This window comes from Erpetoichthys calabaricus, chromosome 1, assembly GCF_900747795.2.
Source record: "Erpetoichthys calabaricus chromosome 1, fErpCal1.3, whole genome shotgun sequence".
Taxonomy (NCBI): domain Eukaryota; kingdom Metazoa; phylum Chordata; class Cladistia; order Polypteriformes; family Polypteridae; genus Erpetoichthys; species Erpetoichthys calabaricus.
Window position 1 is genome coordinate 230741078 of NC_041394.2, and position 24033 is coordinate 230765110.

Here is a 24033-nt window from a genome sequence, read left to right on the forward strand (position 1 = left end):
CTTAAAAGCTCAAAGGGCACGTATTGATTTTTTTATCTCTCTTTCTCTCTCTCTCTGCTCCTGACGGAGGGGGTGTGAGCTGCTGCCTTCAACAGCTTTGTACCGGCGGTGCTTCGCATTCTTAAAACAGCCCTATTTGATTTGTTTGCTTTTCTCTTTCTGACGCGCACACCGTTGAAGAGGAAGATATGTTTGCATTCTTTTAATTGTGAGACAGAACTGTCATCTCTGTCTTGTCATGGAGCACAGTTTAAACTTTTGAAAAAGAGACAAATGTTTGTTTGCAGTGTTTGAATAACGTTCCTGTCTCTCTACAACCTCCTGTGTTTCTGCGCAAATCTGTGACCCAAGCATGACAATATAAAAATAACGATATAAACATATGGTTTCTACTTCGCGGATTTTCTTATTTCGCGGGTGGCTCTGGAACGCAACCCCCGCGATGGAGGAGGGATTACTGTACTTTCATGTCCCACCAGACAAGACTTTGTGCCAAGAGATTTAACCATGCCCGGGGCCAGAAATAAAAGATAAAAGAGTAGATGACAAAGTAGAACATTGTAAAGAATTCAAAAATGTTGGCGTGATACAAATGCAGAGCAGGTCAGAGATAATAAAAGTACTAAAATTCGAAAGTCTCAAAAAAATGATAGTAAAGATTACATTGGAGCAAACAAACCGAAATTATTACATGGTGAAATAATGGAACAGCAAAAAGAGATTGAATATATTGTTCGGATTTAATCTTTAAGTCAGAGACTTATTGATCGTCTAATTCATGTTGCCATTAGGGAAAAGTAGTGTTTCTTCCCAATGAAGAGGCATATCTGTGAGAATTAAAAGATTTGTTGTTTGGTTTAAGTGATGCGAAGTGGCTGGCGCGTAGTGCAGGCCAGGGGGTTTAGCGAGCAAAGCCCCTAGTTATCCATATAGATGTTTCTGAGTCTTCGATTTAAGTTTTTAGCATTTTCCATTATGAAACCCATCCATCCTCTGAGCATCAGTGCCTTCTTTTACACGCTTACCTCTAGTTTATAGTATGACCTAAACACTTTACCCTCAGTTTGACTATGGACAGTTTTTTTGTGCAGTTAAGTAATAATAAAAATACATTTTAAAAAAGTGATGTATTTGTACCACAAGTATATTTGTAAGGTTTCCCAGCACTGCTCTTCAAAAGCTTCAGTTTTCTTCTTATGTCTTCTAATTATTAAAACGGCCAGCTGGCTGCAATGAATTCCTGCAGCTACTGTGACCATTAGAGATGTTATTAGCTACTGTCTGGGCTTGAAAGATGCTTACAATTTCTAATTAGAAATCAAGCTCACCTTCTTTCATAATGCCTTAAAATAAAGCAAAATCATTAACAAATGTTTTGTATTTTTGTTTTTACCACTTTTTTGTGACAATTTTTGGCAAATGTGATATAATTAAGGAACCCCTTTTTTTTTTTTTTTTTTTTTTTTTTTTTTTTTTAACTTTAAGGAACAAATTGTCAGACCTAAACGTTCACCTGTTCCTGTCAGAGCTCAAACTCCTGGATATTAGCAAAAATAATATTTCTGTGATTTCTGATAATGTGCTTTCTGATTGCCACAGACTGGAAATGCTCAACGCTTCAAAGAACACACTGTGTAAGTTCTAGTATTTTCCACAAACGTATCATTATTTAACTGCATTATATTTAAATAAAGAAAAAAGAAGTTCTGTTTCATATTTGTTTTTCCTTCATAGGTTCTTCCCCAAGGTTACCACTAAAACTAACAAGTTTAAATCTGTCTTACAACAAGTTCACATGTGTTCCAGATGTTGTTCTTCATCTTCCCTAGTAAGTAACCTAAACTTAAAGCTAAGAAAATTAGTAGTGCATAGAAATTCAAATTGTGTGACAATCTTCTTGAATTTTTAAGAAAAAGTACTTTATTCAGTTGATTGTGCATCAAAGTTAATTTCTCATGAAAGAGTTTCTTTCTGCAACTGCTGAAGGTTGTGAATCTCCAGGAACTGAACTCGCATCATTTGGGCTTCACAATCTTTTTTCAAAAACATTGCTTTAATTGGGTCACAATTAAGAATTAAGAACAAGAAGTTGTTGTGATTGTTTCTCTAGATAATACTTAAAAACTAGGGTTATAACCACAAAGAGGCTAACAAACACTTATAACTATAATTAAATATGCATGTGATTCGTTGACTGCCCTTACATGCCTACTTAACCCAAAAATAATATTTAAACTTAATTTATTTTGTAATTATTTAAACAAAATTAGGTATACTAGCAATAGTAACTTGCATTTTGCCTTTAAACTTCAGCCTGAGATCAGTGGATATGAGAAACAACGATATAACTTTACTTCCTGGGCCTTCACACTGGGAGTCAGTCAACTTAAGAGAACTGATTTTCAGTTATAACCAAATTAGTGTTCTGAATCTTGAAGAAGGTGTATTCAAATGGTCAAGACTTGAAAAACTGCATCTCTGTAAAAATAAACTGAAGGAGGTAAGACTTTTTACTTACATAGTTTTGAAAGAGAATGTATTTTTGTAGGCTGCGGAGTGAGGTGCAAATGTTAATTTCTGAATAAAATTTTTACTGCCAGTCAGCCATTTGAATTGGGGAGATATAACCTAACAGTCATTCCCTGTTGAATGCTGATGCTCTCTTTACACTTACCTGGGGACTAAAGAGGCAAAACAAAGGGGGGAAGCCCCATAGTCCCAACCCCCTGCTTTGACGCTTACACTTGATTCACTGTAGTAGACAACCCTTTCCACCAGCACAGATGATTGCACAGAATTCACCGAGTGGCACTCTCCACCCTCTGAGAAGTATTAAAATTGGGTGACGATTCCACAAAGATTGGAAAAAAAATGCCTAAATTAGTTCTACAAAATGTCTGTCATTGAATGTTTGAAAAATGGCTGGATGGCTGGCCAAATCATATGGCTTTATGAAGAATGCCAGACACACTTACTCAAGCAGGTTGACTGTAAATTGACCCCAACACAGATTAAAGTATTATAGTGTTTTTAAAATGAAAATGTCAGCCTTCTATGCTTTGTTTTATAGATTCCTCCACAAATTGGACTTTTAGAAAATTTATCATCTTTTGATGTCAGCAACAACTCTGATTTAAAATGTTTCCCAGATGAAATGGGAAAGCTAGAACGTCTTTGGGACTTACCTCTTGATGGTTTACAGCTTGATTTGGACTTGAAGCACATTGGAAGTAAAACAAAAGATATAATAAGGTTGGCTCAATGTTACGAGGTTTCAGTATTCCATTATTGCCTGCAGTCTATTATGAGACATTAAAAATATTCTCATTATGTACTGTGTACACCTAACAATAAACTTAAACATAAAAAATAACAAACTGAACTGACACATCAAAAAATAGATACGGAAGATGGATGGATGAATGGAAACAGAAGAAAAGCTTACTGTATGTTTAGTGTAACGCACTATTTGTAACTTAGTTTAGATTACTGTATCTCCATTTACCATTGCTTTGATGTTGTTTTGAGACCAAGAATTTTTTCTTTGTGCCCTCTTTCACTTTATTTTTTTAAATGATACTTATTTTTTAGGTTCCTTCAGCAGCGTCTGAAGAAGGCTGTACCCTACTATCGCATGAAGTTAATGCTAGTGGGAAACACAGGAAGTGGAAAAACTACCCTACTACATCGATTAATGAAGCTGAAACGCTTGCGTTCTCGCTCAGAAAGGTCTACAGTTGGGATTGATGTAAAGGACTGGAAAATTCAAGACAAAGGAAAAAAGAATATTGTTTTAAATGTCTGGGATTTTTCAGGTATCTTCAAATATTAAGTTTAATATGCATTTTATTTTCTGTTCATTTTAATTTATGGTTTTCATACCCTGTAGTACTGTGAAAAGTATTTGCTACTGTTACTGTTGGAACAGAGACGTCAAGCACATGCAGTTATAATACTGCAGACAGTACAACAACATGTTGTTGTGCACAGAGATTATTTATCAAAACAGTAGCAAAAGATATTAATAGACATGCAGTTTTATCAAATTTTTAAAGTGTAAATATATAAAAACACAGGTAGAACAAGTAACAGTAAAACATTATACCAAGTTTTTAAAATAGTGTGGTTTCTCAAGCCTTTAAGTTTTAAATTATTTTTTATGTATTTTGGTAAATTAATTTCTTTCATTTGAAATGAGGGAAATGATAATTAGATAGAAAGAAAGAAAGAATCTCCAGTAGCATTTCTTGCCACACTTCTGCTGAATAATTCATTGGCTGAAAGTCCTCTGTTTTAGTGTGTCAGAGAGATGATGGTGCAGCATTGTCCATAGTGGCACTCGTTTTTTGTTTTTATCTCTCCCCTTTGCTAACATGAAGTGAAGAAAATCAGTCTTAAATATCATGAGACGATGAAGAAATTAGAAATGTACTTAATTGTTTAACTGTTGGATATTTTGAGAGAAATACATGACCTTCTTGGGAATATCATTTTTTACTCTTATTATGATGTTCTTACTTTGGAGTGCTTTGTTTGCTTTGCATCAAATATAATGGGACCTATGTCATCCAGAAAGTTCCATAGGACATTCTCTCAGAAGGCTTGGGAATCATCTAGGTGGATCCTGGCAAATGAGAGAGTATTTGTGTTCTACTTGGTTAGCAGTGGATTCTCCCTGGCTTCTGTAGAATGAAGCCTATTTTTATCCAGTGACTTTGTTATTGTGGAGTCATAAACACTGAACTTTGCTGAGTCAAGAGAAACCTGCAGTTACTTGGATGTGTTAGCATCCTTTGTGACTTTGGTGATTTTATACTGTGCCCATTTAGTAATTTTGGCAGGTTTACCACTCTTGATGAGAATTCAGTACTGTTGAAGTATTTTCCCTTTGAAGGTTTTGACTCATGCTGTAGTTTGTAGGCATTCGGAGGCCTTACAACAGACTTTGTAGACCATTCCAAAAACGTTTTATTATCTCTTCAGGAATTTCCTTTGATTATGTTGTGGTGTTCTCATATAATTTTTTGTACTGGCAACTTGACTCTAATTGTCAAATGAGTGAGGTTTATATTGAGCGGGCCAGGGTTGGCTGTAATCAAACCTGGTTGTGTTCATTCAGCAATGACTTCTTTATTTGGGTTGATTTAAGTAGGAAGCAATTGCTTTTTATCACAGTAGATATAGAAGCAGCTTAAGCTTAAAGTGTTACTTGTTCACTCAAATGTCCTTTATCTAAAATTAGATTTTAGTGGATAGCCTGGAAACATTAGGTGTCAAACATTTCCAATAATAGAGGAAGACCGAAAACACAGCACATACTTTTTCACATTTCTGTATATATACAGTACTTTCAATGTGAACTTCATACTTGTTTTTATTCCTTAAGTAGGCAATATGTTGTAGTGGCTATGGATCTGGACTTTAAACCATAAGGTTGCTGACTCAGTTCCTAACTTCATCTCACTGTGTGGTCATGTGGCGCAGTGGTAGTCCTGCTGCTTTGCAGTAAGGAGACTGTGGAAAATTGTGGGTTCGTTTCCTGGTTCCTCCCTGTGTGGATAGCGTATTGAGTACTGAGAAAAGCGCTATAAAAATGTAATGAATTATTATTATTATTATTATGAGTGAATCAAATAACACATCTGTGCTCCAACTGTAAAAAGTGTGTAAACAGTTGTAATTTGTCTATTATGCTGTGAGCCGCCTGATATAAAGGTGTCAGCAAAATGTATCATCATAATGAAAACATTTACTCACATAGTGCATCACTAATTTTCTGTTCATTGTAAAATCTACTTACAAAAAGCTGCAAATAGTTTACATTTTAACACTGAAAAGGTATTGCTGTGTGTTTGTTGTGAATGTTTTTATATTATTTTTTAAAATACATTGCTAAAATTCATGTATGTTTCAGTTTATTGCTATTAATGTACTGCAGTAGTTTAAGATTCCTATATTCAGTTTTAGCGGGTAGAGGGCCCCACGTTGGGCACCATTGTGGAAAGCAAGTCCCCGGACATAGACAGACAGACACCAGAATGTCCAAAACACACACTTTTATTTTCTTCACAGCACCACAATGCCTTGTCACCAACAACTGTCTCTCTTTTTTCTTTTTCTTTTTCTTCCTGTGACCTCCACTCCCCTCCTTACAAGCTCCATCTCCTTCCTCCCAACTCCAGCTCGTCTACTGGAGGGAGGCGGCCCCTTTTATAATGACCCGGATGGGCTCCAGGTGCTTCGTCTGACGACACTTCCTGGTGTGGCGGAAGTGTCAGGAGAGCACCCGGAAGCACTTCGGGTGCCCTTGGGATTTGTGGTGGAAGTGCTGTCATCCAGGGTTCCATAACCGTCCGGGCGCCCCCTGGCGGTGGCCACGTCCTCCCATAGGGATGAGCTTCTCAGCTCTGTTCCAGTTGCCCCCAAGTAGACCCAGGCGGTTACCCTCTCGTGGCCCAGTCGAGGTATCGTCCCTCTCATGGACTGTCCAGGCGTCCCAGCTGGGTAGGGTCCCCAGCTGTCTGGCACAATATATATATATATATATATATATATATATATATATATATATATATATAATAATATGGTTCAGTAAAAACAATATTTGGAATTAACTTTTCTTCAAGATTGCATTGAATTTTGATTCCTTCTTTGTTCTTACATTGTGATAATGCAATGTATAACTGCCCATGAGTGGATATCATTTCTTTCTCTCTTATATATAAACCGACTTTTTCTAATGTTTGTCCTTGTGATTTGTTAATTGTCATTGCAAAAGCTATTCTCATGGGAAACTGTAAACATTTTAATACGAGCAAGATAGCAAGATCTCCTTTTGTGTCTAATGTTATTCACGGAATATGTACTACATTACCTTTCTTGTCACCTGTTAAAACTTTGCACGTTAGAATTGTTCTACCAATTTTCAATACAACTAATCTTGTCTCATTGCATAGCCCATCACTCATACATAAATAACATCATGATACATCCTTCTTTCAACAGTAATTTGGCCGGTGGAAGACCAGATGGTGTTCACGGTTGTGCTGTTATCTCTTTCTTTACGTCTGATTCGTTAAATTTCTTGTGGAAGTCCAAATTGCTGCATCATTAAATTCTGTGCTTCTAATAATTCTTTGATGATCGAAAGAGCTGTTTGTTCATTCGACTTTTCGGATAATGGTCCTTTGAACACTTCCCATAATTGTAAAGCATCAACTTCACCCGTCATAATTAAGTACACAAAGAAGTGTCTTAATTTGTCAGGCATCATTACAGAGAAGTGGCATCAGACATCATTTTAAATATATCGTCCGATTTACATAACCCAGCTGCTCGTGCCACTTATTGAAAGGTACCGTACATAGTTCCATCTATAGTTAGAACATCTTTATACGACGTTGCTCTTTTTGATTCACTTAACAACAATTTTAAATGAAACCGTTTGGTATCTTTTGGTGATACAAAATTTAATCGAGCAACACTTTTGCAATTAATTTTTCTTGGATGCCACACTCTTTTTTTTTTTTTTTCTGCCATGTTTAATGTTGAGGAATTTGCGCTTACATATATGCTTTTGCATTTACGTCTGTTTTATTAAGTTCAAAATAAGCCAATAGTTTTGTTTTTCGCTACCTCTAAAGCTTCTGCTTTTTCGCCCTCTTTAAACTGAATCATATTCTGACCTGGTAAATGAATCGGTATCAATTCAACAGAATGACTTCGACCATGCATTGGCAATTCCATTAAATGCCACCCGCTTTCCATTGCACTGATGTACCGTGTATCTAAATATGCTTGAACTTCGTCCTGAGTCTTTTGTTTTGAAAAAGTTATACATACTCTATCGTGCCCTTTATGAATGTACTTGTAGATGTACTTAATACTCGTAACCGATGCACAATACTCAACATTAATATGACAATTTGTCTTTCGAAATTATTATTGCTGACAATTCGGCACATGTTGGTTTATTATAAATGTGACTGTGATCTTTGGGATTCTTTTGGAAATCCAGGAAAATTTCTTTGTCCGTGTTTTGCAGATAAATTTCGTGTAAATTGTGATACTTTTGGACATATGGATTTGTATCCATTATTGGCTGTATACTTTCTATTACATCCGATCATTTCATTCTTTCGATTTTGTGTTGCATTGCTTCTCCATGATCATAAATATACACTTGACTGAATTAAACTTGTAGCTTTAATTGTTGCGGGACCACAGATTCTCATATCATATGGTGTATTATTGTGTAAATCTACGTTTTGTGCATTGAATGATGCAAACGTGAAAAGATTATTGTAGACACATATATTTTGCCTTTAGTGTTTGTGGATTTCACTTTCACCAAACAACAAATCTTTTAATTCTCGCTGATACGCCGCCTCATTGGGAAGCAACACTACTTTTCCCTGATGGCAACATGAATTAGCCAATCTACAAGTCTCTGACTTAAACTTTAAAGCCTTACAATATCTACATACTTCTGTCATATTACCTATGTCCATTTATTCTATCTCTTTTTGCTGTTCCATTATTTCACTGAGTAATCATTTCCATTTGTTAGTACTAATGTGATCTTTACTCTCATTTTTTTTGATACTTTCGATTTTTGCTACTTTCATAAGCTTTAACTTGGTCTGCATGTGTATCACGTCAACCTTTCTTCTTCGCTTAGTCGTTTTTGAAGTTCTGTCCAACAACTGAGAGGTTAGATGACCGTGATCTTGTTTGAAAATGGTTGTAAGTAGGGCGTGCCAACAACTGAGAGGTTAGATGACCATGATCTTGTTTGAAAATGTTTGTAAGTAGGGCGTGACTTGCAAAGGTCACCATCTCATGGGACTTGCTTCCAAAGGACGACGTGGCTTGATTGTGTCGCAGGATGTGAAAGTGTCTATCTGTCTCTCTTCAAATCTGTCTCTCTTGAAAAGATCAAGTCTCACAGCCAAAAAGTTTCGTCCCAAGTTTTTTTTTTTTATAATCGAGATCTATATATATATATGTACTTGGCTGCAAGCCACCTGGTAACATTTTGGACATCCAGGACGCTGATAAGCTAGATATTAAATAAATAGAAAAATTAAGTCTTTATTAGACATATAGGCTGATTGACACTGGGAAGAAACAAAAGAATTCAACCAAATCTTTGCTGCCCTGTCTTACTAAATTATTCTTGCAATGCTTTTTGCCAAGTGTGTGCTTTCCCACAAACCAGGGTTGGCTGCTACTTTGTTGCTAACAGAACATGCTTGGATTTCCTGGTTAAACCGGTTTTAGTGAGTGGAAGGACGATGAAATTACCTGCATCTTTCAAGCAAGATGTTTAAATGTACATTAACAATCAAATATGTAGCAGTGTTTAAATGCTGTTTATAAAATAAAGTAATAAATTTGGCAGGCAAGTACTTCACATTAGCTAATTTCCAGTACAGGATTCAAAAGATAACCGCCTTGATTAAACTTATCCTTTTCATGAGTTCGTGTAGCTTCAGATCGGTTTGTTGTGGAACCACATGATCTTTCTATAAGTGTGGCAAATGCTATACTTAATCATGCCTCAGCAAGCCACATTTATAGATGTATTCAAATAGTGACCGATACAGTAGCCTCAAAATTTGCCATAGTTGTGAAAGATATAGTATTTAGAGAGAATTAGCAGATACCACTCTTTTTATTGGGCATTTATAAATGTTTCATCCTTTTTCATATTTGTTACAACATATTATTCTTGTATTACACAGTTTGCATGTATTTCTTCCTATATTAAGCTTCTGTTTCTAGTTCGCCTGCTTAAATAGAGTACCTGCAAAAAACGTCTGAACAGACTTCAGAGATAAAAATTTTTATTTAGCTCCTTAACAGCTTGCTTTTTGCACTGAGATAAATGGGCAGGATCTGCACTGAAGTAGTAATTTAAGGTAGCAGCACCTCATAGTTTTTTATACTTGCTTTATATACCATATATGAGTACACACACTAATGGAATGCAAGATACTGTACACTACAAAGTTTTTTTTCCTGTTAGTGCTTAAGTTGAAGTCTTTACTCATAATCATTGGAATGCACTAATATTTAACCATGTCTTATATTTTAAGTATATTATTTTATAAATAATAACAAAATATAAGCTAATTTTTGAACTGCTATAAAACTGTTGATGATTCTATTTCTAGGGACCTTAGAAAGAACTGGGGTGCATTTATTATTATTTTTTGTGTTTGGCCATGAGCAATCTTGTTTTCTTGCTGAAAATTCCAGCAGCCACACTGTGTGCAGCAGGCATAATGTGACTTACAATACAAAGTAAATGATTTTCTGACTCACTTTGATTATATCAGCTTAAGGAGGAGACCCACCTACAGTTCAACGTCTTCAGTTGAAAGCAGGCACCCTGCATATGAGACAAAAAGGGATACTCGTATGTTACTGGGTAGAATATTATCTGTTTCATAGAAGAGAATAGCAGCTATTAAACAAAAAATTGGAGTAAGCTGTTTTTGGAAATGATGTTTGAGTACAAAATGGTGATAAATCTTGTATTGTTACATAAAAATATTAAATAGAATTAACTGGAGGCTTTGTAAAATTTTCAGTTCACTTTCAAATATTCATCTGTAGTGCTAATTTCAATGTAACTGAAGTTCGGTATGAATATTAGAGATGTAGAGTAAAAAATGTTTTTTTCCTGCTAAGACAAAAGGTTTATAGTATTAACAGATACCAGATTTACTTCAAATGATAAGATATTCAATTTTAACATTTTTCAGTAACATTTTTCAATAATATGTCAGCTTCTCTCTCTTTTTTTTTTTCTTGGTTGAAGGTCGAGAAGAGTTTTACAGTTCTCACCCTCACTTTATGACACAGCGTGCTTTGTATCTTGTTGTTTATGATGTGAGTAAAGGTGTAACTGAAGTGGATGCAATTAAGCCCTGGCTGTTTAACATTAAGGTATACTTTCTGTACCTTGCACTTTATCTGTCTTCTTTCCTTCTTAACAAAACTCCTTTTCAATAAGCATTGCCAGGTATTAAGTATCTTAGTGACCTTACGGGTAGTTTCATTTGCTAAACAAGAACATTATCTGATCTGTTTTTACTTACACTTCTAGCCTGTGGAGTGTTACTGTTTTATTCTTGTGGTTCCTGTGCTTTTTAACTTTGAGTTCTCTTTGCTATTTTTTAAGTAGGAGCTAATCTGCCTTATTGCTCCATTCCAGTTATTTTTCTGTAATAACCAATTTTATAACTGAACTTTAATGTATTAGCTTTTTACTGACCATCACACTCATTTGTAATTCAAGTGATCATTCAGTGAGGTCCGGATTTTGGTATTGCTTGAATGATTTTGACTGAAATCTCTTATTAGTGGCTGTTTACCATGGCCCGTAATTCTCAGCTAGTTGTTTTAATAGTTTTTATGTTATAAAGAAATTATAATGCTGATTAAGAACAAGTCCATATAAGGATCACATTGGTGTAAGGAGAACATTTCTTTTATTTATGCATAAAATTTGAGAGTTTATCTGGCAGTTTCATTTAACTGCATAAAGGTCTGAGAAACATTACGAGTCCTGTTGTGCTTTAACTTTTATATTTCAGGCTAGAGCCCCATCATCTCCAGTTATACTAATTGGCACTCACACAGATGTGAGTGATGAAAAGCATCAGGAATCATGTACATGGAAAATATCAAGTGAGCTACTGAATCATTTTGGTTTTCCAATTATCCGAGAGCATCATCTTATAAATGCGAAAGATGAGTCTGACTCCATAGGGAAGCTTCGGAAGGCCATAGTTAAAGAGATCATGAACTTTAAGGTGCTATTTTTTTCTCCTAAATAATTGCTGAGTAAATTTTACTGACAGAGTTTAAAGATTATTAAAAGCAGTATATGTGTTCATAGTATCCTGAGTAATCTGTGTGTAAATTGCATTGCATTTTCAGTCTCTGTTACCTAATTATATTGCATATTCTAATAATGTTTACTAGCCAACCCATGGCGTAGCATACACCGCATAATTATGTATTGATGGGTGAACACTTAATGAAAGACACAGTTGTCCAAATGGGGTTGGTTTTGAGTATACGACTGTAGGTGAATGAAAAGATGGAACTCTGGAGAGGGCAACATACAATACAGCGTTTTACACGCTGCATATAGCGATTCACATCGAAGCATAGACACTGCTAAGACCATGGGATACCCCTCGCAAACTGTTTTACATGCTGCATACAGTGATTCACATCCGCGACAAATATGATTCTTCTTAGATGGTGCTGTCGCGTCCACCCTTGCTCTCGAAGCATACACACTGCCTGGTCATGTGCCCGCTTGCAAGAGCAACTAACAGAGACCTGCCCACCAACTTTAAGACCATGGGATACCCCTCGCAAACTGTTTTACACGCTGAATACAGCGATTCACATCCGCGACAAATATGATTCTTCTTAGATGGTGCTGCCGCGTCCACCCTCATTCTCGAAGCATACACACCGCCTGGTCATTTGCCCGCTCGCAAGAGCAACTCATGGAGACCCGCCCACCATCTCTAAGACCATGGCGTGTAAAATAGTTTGCGATGGTGGACGCGGTCGTGCGTCATAACCGAAAAGAATGCAGTGGAACCTCGGTTTTCTACCATAATTTGTTCCAAAACTCTGGTCGTAAACCTATTTGGTCGTGAACCGAAGCAATTTCTCCCATAGGATTGTATGGAAATACAATTAATCCGTTCCAGACCATACGAACTGTATGTAAATATATATTTTTGTTAAGTTTTTAAGCACAAATATAGTTAATTAAACCATAGAATGCACTGCGTAATAGTGTTGCTGCCTCGTAGTTAGGAGACCTGGGGACCTGGGTTCGCTTCCCGGGTCCTCCCTGCGTGGAGTTTGCATTTTCTCCCAGTGTCTGCGTGGGTTTCCTCCGGGTACTCCGGTTTCCTCCCACAGTCCAAAGACATGCAGGTTAGGTGGATTGGTGATTCTAAATTGGCCCTAGTGTGTGCTTGGTGTGTGGGTGTGTTTGTGTGTGTCCTGCGGTGGGTTGGCACCCTGCCCGGGATTGGTTCCTGCCTTGTGCCCTGTGTTGGCTGGGATTGGCTCCAGCAGACCCCCGTGACCCTGTGTTCGGATTCATCGGGTTGGAAAATGGATGGATGGATGGATGTAAAAGCGTTGAATAACACTGAGAAAACCTTGAACAACAGAGAAAACTAACACTGCAATAGTTTGCGCTATAGCAACAAAAAATGAACATTTGAAAAAATCCGTAATTTAATAAACCACCAAGAAAAGTAACATTTCAAAAATGCACACTACGAACCAATCGCTGTAAACAGAAGTGAAAGCAAAATCAAGCCCAGTGCATTCTTTAACTACCTTCCTACCTTATGAGTCCAACCCTCTCTCTCTCTCGCGCTGCCTGTGTGTGGACGCGGCTCTCTCTCTCTGGCCCTGCCTGTGTGTGTGCGGCTCTCTCTCTTTCACTGCCTGTGTGTGTGCCTCTGTCTCTCTCGCCCGCAGCCTGTGTGTGTGCGTGGCTCTCTCTGGCGCTGCCTGTGTGTGTGCGCGGCTCTCTCTCGCTGCCTCTGTGTGTGAGTGTCGCACAGGAAATGCACAGGGAGAGACTGAACCTCGCAAGAGCAACTAACAGAGACCCGCCCACCAACTGTAAGACCATGGGATACCCCTCGCAAACTGTTCTACACGCCGCATACAGCGATTCACATCCGCGACAAACATACTTCTTCAGAGGTGCATGTGGAGTGTAGCAGAGACGAATGCGAATGTGAGTTGCTGTGTCCGAGTTGGTGGGCGTGGCTCTGCGAGTTGTCGTCGTAGCCAATGGTCTTAGAATTGGTGGGCGTGGCTATCTTGCATGCTTTCCATGGGTGTCTACTTGTCGGCGGCTTAGTGAATTATATATATAGATGTTTGTGTCATTTTTGGTGCAACAACATAAGTTGTTGGCTCAAATAATATGATTTTAACATTGATTATATTACAACTCTTAAAATGAATAAAATATGTTAAAAATTAAAATGAAAATAACTTATCCAGAATTTTTTTAAATTAACCGTGCAATTGGCTCTCACAGGACTGCTGATTATGACAGCTATCTGTCAGTTTATTGAACACTCTTCAGTTTAGAGTCATGGAGAGCCAATAGATATCATGGAATTATGAGGTGCAAAGCAGGAATGGTGCACCAGTCTGTTTCACAGCATATTCATGGACCTGTGCAATCAGTTATATTTGGCTAACTTAAAGTTGTCAGTAAATGTAAAATACTCGGGAGCACCTCAAGAGAAATCCTACTGTATCACTCACATGCCTCATTCCTTCACTGAAATGGTATTAATTCAAGCAATACAACTTAGTTTTTTTGCTGTTGTTATAATTTTAGAACAGAATTATATTTTTCTGTTTTCAAGATGGGGCCATTCTAAATTAGTGCCAACATCAAGGAGCTGCTGTTTTAGCTAATGGTCTTTCCAATTATTTTCAGTGGGGACCACTAAACTATAAATAATAATTATTTTTTGGAGTTGGCAATACACCAGTTGATCTGGTATACCAGATGAAATTATTTACGGTGATAAAAAAAGATTTACTACTATGCTAAAATTTAGTAAAAAAAAACAAATAAAACTTGTAAACACATTTAAATGGGAAACAGTTTCTCTCAATGCACCTGCAAATCTGTGCCTTGTCATAAATTTCAGTTGTTGTAGTGATGGTTGCTTAATCTAAGGATAATACAATTTACAGTTTGGTAATGATTTTAATTTTTTTACACTCTATTCTGTATTGACCTAAAAAAAAAAGTGTCATTGATTATTTAACTTTCATAAATAATAATAGCCATTTAGTTCCACCATAGTTTGTTTTGATTTTTGACTTTAGCTTTCTGTTACTGGGAGGAGAAGTTTTCCAAATTCATTCTTGTCCTATTACAGATTCGAGACCAACCGGTAATGGGCCAACTGATCCCATATAGTTATTTGGAACTTGAAAAAAGAATTCTGCAGGAACGGAAGAAAGTGGCTGCCGAGTTCCCAGTCATTTGCCACAGTCACTTACTGGACATAGTAGTGGAGAACCAGATTTTACTAGAGGAAAATGAACTTTCTCATGCTGTTCACTTCCTGAATGAGTCTGGTACAAATCCGTTTATGTTTTCTGTGTAATAATATTTTGGTATACAGGTGGACTTATTCCTAATTTATAACTTACAATCATTAATAAGTTTAATAAGTTTATATCTGTTATTTTTTTTATGTATTTCAAAACGTAACAGAAACAAAACATACTCAAAAAAGTCAACCTAGCTTATGAAGCTTTAGAAAACATTTATTTTCATTGTTCGTTGTTTTTTGGGAGGTAAGAAACTACTAGGTAGAATTTTGGTATCTATAAACGTCATTTACTGAATTATTTAAGAAGAACAGGGTGAAGATTAAATTGCTTCAAACAAATTGAATATGTATTTGACTCATAACACCATTAGGAATATCAGAAAATGGTATGTGTTAAGTTAAAACCCAGCCACAGGGGATGCACAAACCAGTGTGTTTCTTTGTGCCGGTCCCAACCCCGGATAAATGGGAAGGGTTACGTCAGGAAGGGCATCCTGTGTAAAATTTTGCCAAATCAATATGCGGACAATACAAATTTCCATACTGGATTGGTCGAGCCCCGGGTTAACAATGACCGCCACCAGTACTGTTAGCCAACAGGGTGCTGGCGGAAATTGGGCTACTGTTGGCCGAAGAAGAGGGGGGAGACGTGTCCAGAGGCAGGAGGAGAGGAGGAAAGTAAAGAGAATGGAACTGAGGGTAGGAACTTTGAATGTTGGCAGTATGACTGGTAAGGGGAGAGAGTTAGCAGATATGATGGAACAGGTACAGAGGAGATGCTGGTTATATTGGGAGAAGGATGCTAAGGATAGAGCTGCCAGGGAAGAGGAAAAGAGGAAGGCCTAAGCGAAGGTTTATGGATGTGGTGAGAGAGGACATACAGGTGATGGGTGTAACAGAACAAGATGCAGAGGACAGAAAGATATGGAAGAAGATGATCCGCTGTGGCAACCCCTAACGGGAGCAGCCTAAAGAAGAAGAGGTATGTGTTAAGTAAATAAAACACTTTCAGTTGGATCATAAATATACAAGATCAGTAATACATAAGAACAATAATGAGGACACTTTTTTCCAGGAAAAATCAATGAAAACAAAAGAAACACCATAACTTGTAAATATTTATTAATGTTGTAATTGCTTATGTTTGTATTTCACTTAAAACTGAAATGTTACACATTTTCTCAGGATACGCAGGTCTTCAAATTTCCAGCTAGATTTTTTCATAATCATGAAGTATAGTACTCTTTTTAAGAGCAATATTAAGGGTATACATTTATTTAAAATATAGTTATACTAAAAAGGCATAACATTAAAAAGCCTACATTTGCTTTTTTCAGGTGTTCTCCTCCACTTTGAAGACCCAGCACTGCAGTTTAGGGATCTTTATTTTGTGGATCCCCAGTGGTTATGTAACATAATTTCACAGGTATTGATTATAAAAAAATGGTTTCTTTTTAAATTTGAAATTTTAAAATCTTAGAAATATATTTATGATTGTTTCATTGATAACCCCCATATACAAGATGTACTGCACTATTAGTATATGTGGTGTGAACTTTTTTTTAACAACTGCAGTACAGGCAGGTTAAACGACTTGTGAGTCAAAACAGAGAATGAAATTGGCAAACTGTTTAGAATAAGACACCCTAGCTTCAAGGCCACACTGCCACAGAAAATAATTGGAAGATTTCATTTTTGTTTATCAGAGTTCATTGACTAATTGTTAGACAAATATATTAATAATTTTAGTAATTACTAAATAAATATTTTCCTTTTTCTATCCAGTCGTATAAATGTTTAAAACTGTTAAATTATTGTGTGTCTTGCTAACTCTGTAGAGTTTACATGATTCTTTCTATTTATTTTTAATTAAAGATACTAACCATTAAAGGTGGTTCAAATTCTAAGTTCCCCAAAGGAATTATTCAGCGTTCAGATGTGGAAAAATGTATTCTTCAACACAAGAGCTTTCCAAAGAATTACATATCACAATATTTCAAGCTGCTTGAAAGGTTTCAGATTGCGCTGCCTTTGGGAGAAGAACAGCTTCTTATTCCCAGCAGGTAATTATGTAATTGTAAATCATAATATATTAAAGAGGAACAGTTTCATTTTAAGGTATACTTTTGAATATTAATTTCCATAAATATTAAAATTTAGCATTTTTTTTCTTTTCACAGCTTGTCTGATCAGAAGCCAGTGATAGAGCTTCCCCATAGTGAAAATTCAGAGATCATAGTGAGGCTTTATGAGATGCCCTACTTTCCTATGGGATTCTGGTCCAGGCTAATCAACCGTCTGCTTGAAGTTTCTTCTTTCTTCTTTACAGGAAGAGGTAGGTGTTTTAAAATGCTACTTCCATCCATCCATTGTCCACCGCTTATCCGAAGTCGGGTCGCGGGGGCAGTATCCTAAGCAAGGAAGCCCAGACCTCCCTCTCCCCGGCCACCTCCTCCAGCTCCTCTGGGGGGACCCCGAGGCGTTCCCATGCCAGCCGGGAGATATAATCCTTCCAGCGTGTCCAGGGTCTGCCCCATGGTCTTCTCCCAGTGGTACATGCTCAGAACACGCTTCTAGGGAGGTGTCCAGGGGGCATCCTGACCAGATGCACGAACCACCTCAACTGACTCCTCTCAATGCGGAGAAGCAGCGACTCTACCCAGAGTCTGTCCCGAATAACTGAACTCCTCACCCTATCTCTAAGGGAAAGTCCAGCCACCATGCAGAGAAAACTCATTTCGGCCGCTTGTATTCGCGATCTTGCTCTTTCAGTCACTACCCAAAGCTCGTGGCCATAGGTAGGAACGTAGATCGACTGATAAATTAACAGCCTTGCCTTTTGACTCGGCTATTTCTTCACCACGACGGACTGTTGCAGAGCCCGCATAACTGCGGATGCCGCACCAATCCGTCTGTCAACCTCCTGCTCCATTCTTCTCTCACTCGTGAACAAGACCCCGAGATACTTGAACTCCTCCACTTGAGGCAGAAATGTGTTCCCAACCCAGAGACAGCATTCCACCCTTTTCCGGCAGAGAACCATGGCCTCGGATTTAGAGGTGCAGACTCTCATCCCCGCCACTTCACACTCGGCTGTGAACCGCTCCAGTGAGAGCTAGAGGTCACTGTCCATTGAAGCCAACAGAACCACATCATCCCTAAATAGCAGAGACGAGATTCTGAGGTCACCGAACCAGACCACCTCTGCTTCTTGGCTGCGCCTAGAAATTCTGTCCATAAAACTTATGAACAGAATCGGTGACAAAGGGCAGCCCTGGCGGAGTCCAACCTCAACAGGAAACGAGTTCGACTTATTACTGGCAATGCGGACCAAGCTCCTGCTCCTCCTGTACAGGGACTGGATGACTCGTAACAACGAGCCTTGTACCCCGTACTCTTGGAGCACACCCCACAGGATGCTTTGAGGGACACAGTGGAATGCCTTCTCCAAATCCACAAAGCACATGTGGACTGGTTGGGCAAACTCCCATGCCCCCTCCAGGATCCTGGCCAGGGTGTAGAGCTGGTCCAGTATTCCACAGCCGGAACGGAATCTGCATTGTTCCTCTTGAATCCGAGATATGACTATCGACCGAACTCTCTTCTCCAGCACCCCTGAATAGACCTTAACAGGGAGGCTGAGGAGTGTGATCCCCCTATAGTTGGAGCACATCCTCCGGTCACCCTTCTTAAAAAGGGGGATCACCACCCCGGTTTGCCAATCCCGAGGCACTGCCCCCGATATCCATGCGATGCTGCAGAGACATGTCAACCATGACAGCCCCATAACATCCAGAGCCTTGAGGAACCCAGGGTGGACCTCGTCCACCCCAGGGGCCCCACCGCCTCAGAGCTTTTTAACTACCTCGGTGACCTCGGCCCCTGATATGGACAGGCCCCCCCCCAGGAGTCCTCCAGCTCTGCTTCCTCTAAGGAAGACATGCTGGTGGGATTGAGAAGTTCCTCGAAGTATTCCTTCCACAGGTCAATAACGTCTACAGTTGAAGTCAGCAGGGCCCCATCACCACTGTACACAGCGTTGCTACTTAAATGCTGCTTAATCTCAGTATTTTAGATATTTAAAATATGTTAGGATCATTTTTATTATAAAGAGAGTAAAAAGACACATTCAGGTTTGGGTATCAGTGGCTAAAAGCTCCATTCATTAGCCATTGCAAGTTTGTTTGGTCTGCCAGAAAGGGCCAGGAAAGTGTCTCCCTCAAGTGCTGGTCAATGAATGACAGTCTTCCTTTATGAGAATAAAGAAGGAAATGGATAAGTGAATGTATAGCCTGTGAAGATTTCCCCTGTGTATCCTTAAAATCCTTCCTATGACGCACTCATCTGACAATAAGCTGTAACAAAACAGAATGGTGCTAGAAAATAATGAAATGCCCAGTTGAAATGATAATGCAAGTAATTAAAAATAAATATAACCTTTCAGATACAATGGTAATATTTTGATTAATATTACTTGACTTTAACATATTTAGTTTTTTATTGATTTGATTTGAAGAAAATAAGATTCCATATAATCAAGACAACAAAGGAAATAACATCAAGTCAAACTTAACAAGCCAGAATTCAACCTCAGCCTGAGAGAAAGACATAAGAGCCAACAACAAGAGCAAATCTTTAAAAATAACAAATAAGTGAGAATGTCCTGTTCCCTGATATAAAAGCTTATTCTAAAATTTTATCAGTTAGATCTTGCTATATTTTAAAAAGTTTTAAACAGATCCTCTAAGTGAGAATTTGAATTTTTCCAGTTTTGAATAGTATAGAAATCAGTTACCCACCGAGTTATAACAGGTGGGCTGATATTCTTCCAGATGAGCAAGATAGGTCTGTGTGCTAGAAGTGTGGTATTGGCAATTACAATCAATCTCTCCTTCTTCACTTTAAGCCCATCTGGTAGTACACTTTAACATATTTAATTTTACAGTTTTACTTTTCTTTATGCTACTGAAATCACTAGCACTTTTGTTTACATGTACCACTGGATTACTGATAAGTAAATTACTTTTGAGGCATTGTTAGCATGCCATGCCATAAATCTGTGTTCTCCCTAGCGTCTTATTGCCAGGTGCTCCACCCGGCTAATTTAGGTGAGCACCGGCTGTCATCTTGCATGACATTGTGAGATGACAGCTGCAGATCTACAGGCACTGGCAGATCTAATGATCTGCAGAGATGGCAAGGGACGAGCGGTCAGGTGGGGAAATATTTTAGAAGCAGGATCGCAAGTGGGGAGGGGATAGGCGGGGCGGAATGTTGCTGATTACTGGATACTGAACAAGCTAGTAGCGGGGATGAGGCGGAGCAGAGTTCACAAGCAAAGAGTATGGGGAGGTGAGCGGACGAGAGGGGGCTATACATGGTAATAGCGGGGTGGAGCAGCTTAATACAGTAGCAAGGAGTATGGGGAGGTGGGCGAGCGAGAGGGGGCTCTATATGCTAATAGCGGGGGCGGAGCGGCAGTTCACAAGCAAAGAAGATGTGGAAGTGGGCAGGTGAGAGGAAGATTGATAAAAAAAGACTAGTGGAACCAGCCTGTCAGATATCAGAAAAAGGGCGTCAGGAAGTGACGTCTCTGTTCTCCGTGTCAGTGCAGTCTGTGTAGTGCTGCTAAGCATACAGCTGTTCTCTTCTTGTTCAGTATATAGCAAACCAATATATATATATATATATATATATATATATATATATATATATATACAGTTGTTTAAGCATTAGGAGTGTTCTGTGTGCAAAAATCCTTGTAGCACTCACTGTGGTTGCTGTTAAAGTGACTCCCTCTGCCGTTTTTATATTTGCTCATACTGAGGGTTTTGTTAAAGTGATCCCATCTGCTGTTCTTGTATTTGCTCATATTTGGACCTGCATCCATATTGCAAGTGTGCAGAAACCCTTGCAGCACACACTGTTTCCTGAGGAAAAGTTTGGTTTTTTTTATGCGTTACTGAGGGTTTTGTTAAAGTGACCCTATCTGCTGTTCTTATATTTGCATATATTTGAACCTTTGTCCATATTGCAATAAGTGTGCAGAAACCCTTGCAGCACACACTGTGTCCTGAGCAAAAGTTTTGTCACTGAATTGCTGAGGGTTTTGTTAAAGTGACCCATCTGCCATTCCTTTTTTTGTTCATATCTTACCTTGCCGTAGTGCAAGTGTTCATTGAGTATCCAACAGGTTCCCACTTTCCCATTCAGAAGTCTTATTCATAGGTACTTTTAATTTTTTCCAAACGTTTTACCAACATGAGTAAAAAAATTGCTCAGAAAACAACACTGGTCAGTTATTTCAGAAAAGAGATGATACAAACTAATAAAGGTGCAGCGTCAATTCCTGATGTGGCAATTTCAGACAAAGACATTGCTGGTCCATCTGAGGAAATCTTCTTCAGCACACACTCTGCCAATTGATAAATCTAAGCACCGCTTATCTGGCATAAACAAACAATGGTTTAAAGATTTTGATTAGCTAATGGTCAAAGAAAATGGTATGTGGTGCTCATTGTGCATGAAATATTCAAACAAACACCCCCCAAGGAGGGAGTTACCTTGGGTAAACGTGCCATGCACAAGAATTCGAAAAGAAAGCTTGCTGGACCATGAAAAAAGTAAAACGCACATCGAGTCTTCTGCTGACCTTTTAGGAAAGCATGTACTAGAGCAAACTGAAATCAGTCAAATTAAAAGATTCTTTAAAATCAGACAATGTGATTTTTCTGGATTTTGTTTTCTCATTTTGTCTCTCATAGTTGAGGTATACCTATGATGAAAATTACAGGCCTCTCTCATCTTTTTAAGTGGGAGAACTTGCACAATTGGTGGCTGACTAAGTACTTTTTTGCCCCACTGTACTGAAAAATATACGCGCTGAAAATTTTTCAGTATTCTGTGTGATGAAACCACAGACATCTCAGTTGTAAAACAATTAATTATTTACATTAAATATGTTTGCCAGGTCACTAAAGAGGTCAGAATTAGTTTTGTATCAACCCGCAATATGATTGATGGCAAAGCGGAGACTATAACCAACACACTGAGTGAGACTATGGACACTCTAGGCTTGAAAACTGCTAATCTGGTTGGACTAGGGTCAGATGGAGCGGCTGTTATGATTGGGAAACAGAAAGGTATGACAAAACTACTTAAAGATAAAACATCTGGACTCTTGGTCAACTGCCACTGTGTAAACCACCGAATGGCCCTTGCAAGTGCCCAAGCAGGAGCTGCTCTACCATGTTTAACAAAACTGAATGACATCTTAAAGCAGCTGTTCTATTTCTTCCAAAATTCTTCAGTTAGGATGGTGGGTTTAATGAAAATCCAAAATATTCTGAACATTCCCCAGATTAAGCTGAAGATGGCCAGTGACGCTAGATGGCTGTCTCATGACTCTGCAGTACAGTCACTACGACAGTGTATGATGAGTGTCATAGCTGTGCTGGAAAGAGAGGCCACTGAACGAAGTGACATCACAGCTGAAGGATTAAGCAGATGTATTAAAACGTACAGTTTTATTTCCTTTCTGATGATGTTTTCAGACGTATTACTTTTGTTGTCCAACTTATCTAAGGCTTGGCAAAGGCAAGATGTCAATCTTACCGAAATTGAGGCAATTTTGCTCACCACAAAATTGTCCATCATGGAGTTGAAAAACACTCCTGGGAGATATTTTCAAAGCCTTCATCGTTGTCTGGCAGAAGAATGGTCAGATCTCTGCATTGTTTATACATAGAGTGATGTCATTTAAAACGTGCAATATATTATAAATACCTAGAGACAGTTGTCAAGCACCTAGATGCAAGATTCCCTGACATGCCAATTATTTCCAGCTTTTCAAAAGTTTTCAATGCAGAAACTCACGATTCATGTGAGTCTGCTGAAATTCTTTTCGATCATTACTCCAAAAATGGTAGTCCTCCAGTTTTAAAATATGAAAGTAGTAGGCAAGGATGGACAGTTGCGTCAAAAATGATCAGAAGTCAATCATACAAAGACTTCAGTCCAAAACAGATTTTACTAAAAACGACATCAGAGCTCTAAGAGTCATTTCCAAATTTAGCCAAACTAGCTCATATTGGGACAGTGAGCACAGCTGAATGTGAAAGGGGTTTTTCTGCCCTTAAAAGGATCAAGACATGTTTGAGAAATTGCATGAATCAAAACACACTAAATAATCTCATGCTAATCTCCTTGGAGGGCCCAGATCCTGGAGACTTTGATTATGGGAAAGCTGCAGACAACTAGGCATCTAGGAATAAAAGAAGAATAAGTATTTAACTGAAGACACCTTCTGCATATGCAAGTTGGCTTTGAAGAATATTTTTTTTTATTATTCTTCATTAGGTTTCCCATACTTTTTTTTCATTATTTTCACTTTTCTTCCCGACAGCAACAATACTTGTGCCTCTTGGTTTATGTCATAACAATTGTTATTTAAAATTTTTGTTAGTGTTGCAGGATCTTGAATTGGATACTTCTTAAATTTAATAAAAATATTCTGGCACAAGTGTCAAACCTTAAAAAAGGAAGTCATATTGAGCAATGGAAAATAATTAATAATAATTAACTAATAAAAATAGTGCACATTTAATTTTCCCCACCACCAAATTCCCCTTTCCCGCCCACCCTGCTACTTTTTTATGCCATCTGGCTGGAAAAAATGTCTGGGGAGAACACTGCGTAAATGTTCTATTTACATGACAGTGTTAAATATTACCCTCTATATTTTGAATGCATGTGGATGTACAGTATATATCCTTTGATAGACTGGCACTTAGTGCTGCCAGAATAAGAACCAGCTGCCCTGCAACCAAGAACTGGATCAGTGGGATAGAAAGTTAAAGAATTGGTACATTTGAGAAATGGC

At 38.1% G+C, this 24033-nt stretch overlaps 1 protein-coding gene across 3 annotated transcripts in view; it reads left to right on the forward strand.

Moving 5' to 3' along the window:
- The window catches only part of lrrk2 (leucine-rich repeat kinase 2), a 305946-nt gene that overhangs the window by 216067 nt on the left and 65846 nt on the right, over positions 1 to 24033 (forward strand). For all 3 annotated transcript variants that reach the window (XM_051934956.1, XM_028812383.2, XM_028812390.2), the window contains exons 25-35: positions 1486 to 1634; positions 1735 to 1828; positions 2314 to 2500; positions 3071 to 3252; positions 3592 to 3815; positions 10829 to 10956; positions 11607 to 11825; positions 14973 to 15174; positions 16490 to 16578; positions 17028 to 17215; positions 17333 to 17487. In XM_051934956.1, coding sequence (XP_051790916.1) covers positions 1486 to 1634; positions 1735 to 1828; positions 2314 to 2500; positions 3071 to 3252; positions 3592 to 3815; positions 10829 to 10956; positions 11607 to 11825; positions 14973 to 15174; positions 16490 to 16578; positions 17028 to 17215; positions 17333 to 17487 — 1817 coding nt within the window. The remainder of the gene's footprint in view (positions 1 to 1485; positions 1635 to 1734; positions 1829 to 2313; positions 2501 to 3070; positions 3253 to 3591; positions 3816 to 10828; positions 10957 to 11606; positions 11826 to 14972; positions 15175 to 16489; positions 16579 to 17027; positions 17216 to 17332; positions 17488 to 24033) is intronic.